At 43.8% G+C, this 2,248-nt stretch overlaps 1 protein-coding gene across 2 annotated transcripts in view; it reads left to right on the top strand.

Moving 5' to 3' along the window:
• Window positions 1-909: 909 nt before the first annotated feature.
• The window catches only part of AIDA (axin interactor, dorsalization associated), a 62,753-nt gene continuing 61,414 nt past the window's right edge, over window positions 910-2,248 (top strand). For both annotated transcript variants that reach the window (XM_019516488.1, XM_019516487.1), the window contains exon 1: window positions 910-1,077. In XM_019516488.1, the coding sequence (XP_019372033.1) occupies window positions 925-1,077 (153 nt within the window). In that variant the 5' untranslated portion in view covers window positions 910-924. The remainder of the gene's footprint in view (window positions 1,078-2,248) is intronic.

Genomic DNA, 2,248 nt, shown 5'->3' with positions numbered 1-2,248 from the left:
CCCTGCCTGGCGGGTTGGAGGCATCTTTGCCTGTTCAGGCTGGAAGTTGCAGCTGCCACTCCTCCTGCCACGTCCAGTGCGCTGGGGCTTTCACACAGGCTGCTTTGCCCCAGGCCGGGTGTGTGAGGAAAAAGGTGGGACTCTGCTCGCAACAGCAAAACCGAAAGTGCCACGGTGGGACTTCTGGTTTCACTTTTGCTGCATTGAGTGGCAGGTGGTACGTAAGGTACCAAAGGTTGAGAACCACTGCCTTACATCATTTGTTAGTCCCTTAAACAGTGGCATGGGTAAAATAACTCTTTGACACTGAGCTCATTCCTATTTTTTTTAGGAGGCCTGAAAGATGTGGGGTTTTTTTGGTACACATGAAAACTATTGTGTGCCATCTTGTATTTCATGAAGGGGCAAGGTTTTCTTTAAAATAATTACACTGGAGAGAGTCAAATTTTGCTGGAAGATCTGGTGTCCCAATAATCTTCCCTTTAACTGAAGGAGTGGCTGGGTTCAATCTCGTAGAGATCTCTTTTCTCCAGAATCTATGTTTGTTTGAAGTTCAATGTGTATTTAATAAAGTTAGATTAAAATCATTATTTTGATTCTTGCAATGTGATCTACTGACTGGAGAATTACCAACATTAAAACATCCTCCAATGTAAAAAAGACCTGGATTTCTGAAGAAAAATATTTAGAAAATGTTTTCAGAGACTTGTTTTCAGCTCTCTTGTCTCTACTTTGGAAAAATGCAATCTTCCTTTCCATGTAACCTTTCAGGAAGTTCACCATCTTTAGGGTAACAGTGTGACTACTATTATTTCCGCATTAAGGGGGTTTTATGGTGTGATACAGAGAGACTTTCATTTTGGAATATGACAATACGTAGCACTTGAGCTATGTAAGCGGTTTGCAGCTGGCATTGGTGTCTGCATGCTGCACGGTGGGATTCTTTGTGTTGTTCCTAGTTTACCAAAATACTTTCCTTTTTTCTTTTTTTCTTTTCCCTCATCCAGATTAGCACGACATCTACAGAAAGAGGCCCAGTCTCAACACAATAATTCAGAATTCACAGAAGATCAAAAGGTAACTGATAGTATTTGTTCAATCCTGTGGGGGTCTAAAGAACTGATCACCTATAAGGCCCATTGACACTAATGCAAGGCCAGGGTTTTTTTGGTGTCATAGGTAAGGGGCTTCTGCTTTTCTTCTCCCTTGAATTATATAGTACTGCAACACAATGTTTGCTATCATCAGAGATGGCAGATGCTCTGTTGGCCAGATTGTAAAACGTTCAATACTGCAGAATCTTTTATAACCAAGATTTTTCTTTTTGGGTAACCTCTTAATAACTAGCTTCTAGAACTTCAGCAAAAAATAAAATACAAACACAAAATATCTGGAATGGCATATGCAATTCAATAGGTGGGGAGGACTTTAATTTAACACATAACACCTGATTGGAAAGACTGCTGCCAAAAATGCTTTAATAGTTATTTAGAGTCCTTATTGTTTACTCTTTCAGAAGGGTGAAGCATTTTGCTCCCTGGTCTTGTTTTCTTACGTGAGCAAGGCTGGGATTTTTGTCTGTTGTCATCACCTTCACCATCCGCTGTAAAGCTGGCAAGTCAGTCAGCAACACGGAAGTCCTTGACTTCAGAAAAGCTGACTTTGACAAGCTCAGGAGGCTGGTCAGTGAGGCCCTAAGGGACCATGACCCCAGGGAAAGGGCAGTTCAAGAAGGGTGGTTGCTCCTCAAGGGAGCGATCCTCAGTGCACAAGCTAAGTATATTCCATCTGGAAGGAAAGGCAGCAAGAGGGCACAGCAAGCCCCCCTGGCTCTCCAGGGACCTAGCAGACCTAAGGCTAAAAAGAAAAGCCTACAAAGGATGGAGGATGGGATTCATCTCCAAGGAGGATTATTCTGCACTGGTCCAGTCCTGCAGGGAGCAAACCAGGAAAGCCAAAGCTGCAAGTGAACTTCAACTAGCTTTGAGCATCAGGGACAATAAAAAGTCCCTTTTCAGGTATGTGGGGAGCTGGAGGAAAAGCAAGGGCAACATTGGACCTCTGCTGAACCAGATGGGGCAACTGATGCCCGGGAAAAAGCCATCCTATTAAATGGGTACTTTGCGTCGGTCTTTCATCAGTCCCATGGGACACCCATGCCCACCACAGGACAGGGAGGTCCAGGTGGGGGAGATCCCCTGCCCTCCATAAATGCAGACCTTGTGAAGGAACATCTTGGATACCTTCA

This window comes from Gavialis gangeticus, unplaced genomic scaffold (assembly GCF_001723915.1).
Source record: "Gavialis gangeticus isolate Ggan-Ray unplaced genomic scaffold, GavGan_comp1, whole genome shotgun sequence".
NCBI classification, from domain to species: Eukaryota; Metazoa; Chordata; order Crocodylia; family Gavialidae; genus Gavialis; species Gavialis gangeticus.
This window is presented reverse-complemented; position numbering and strand designations above follow the sequence as displayed.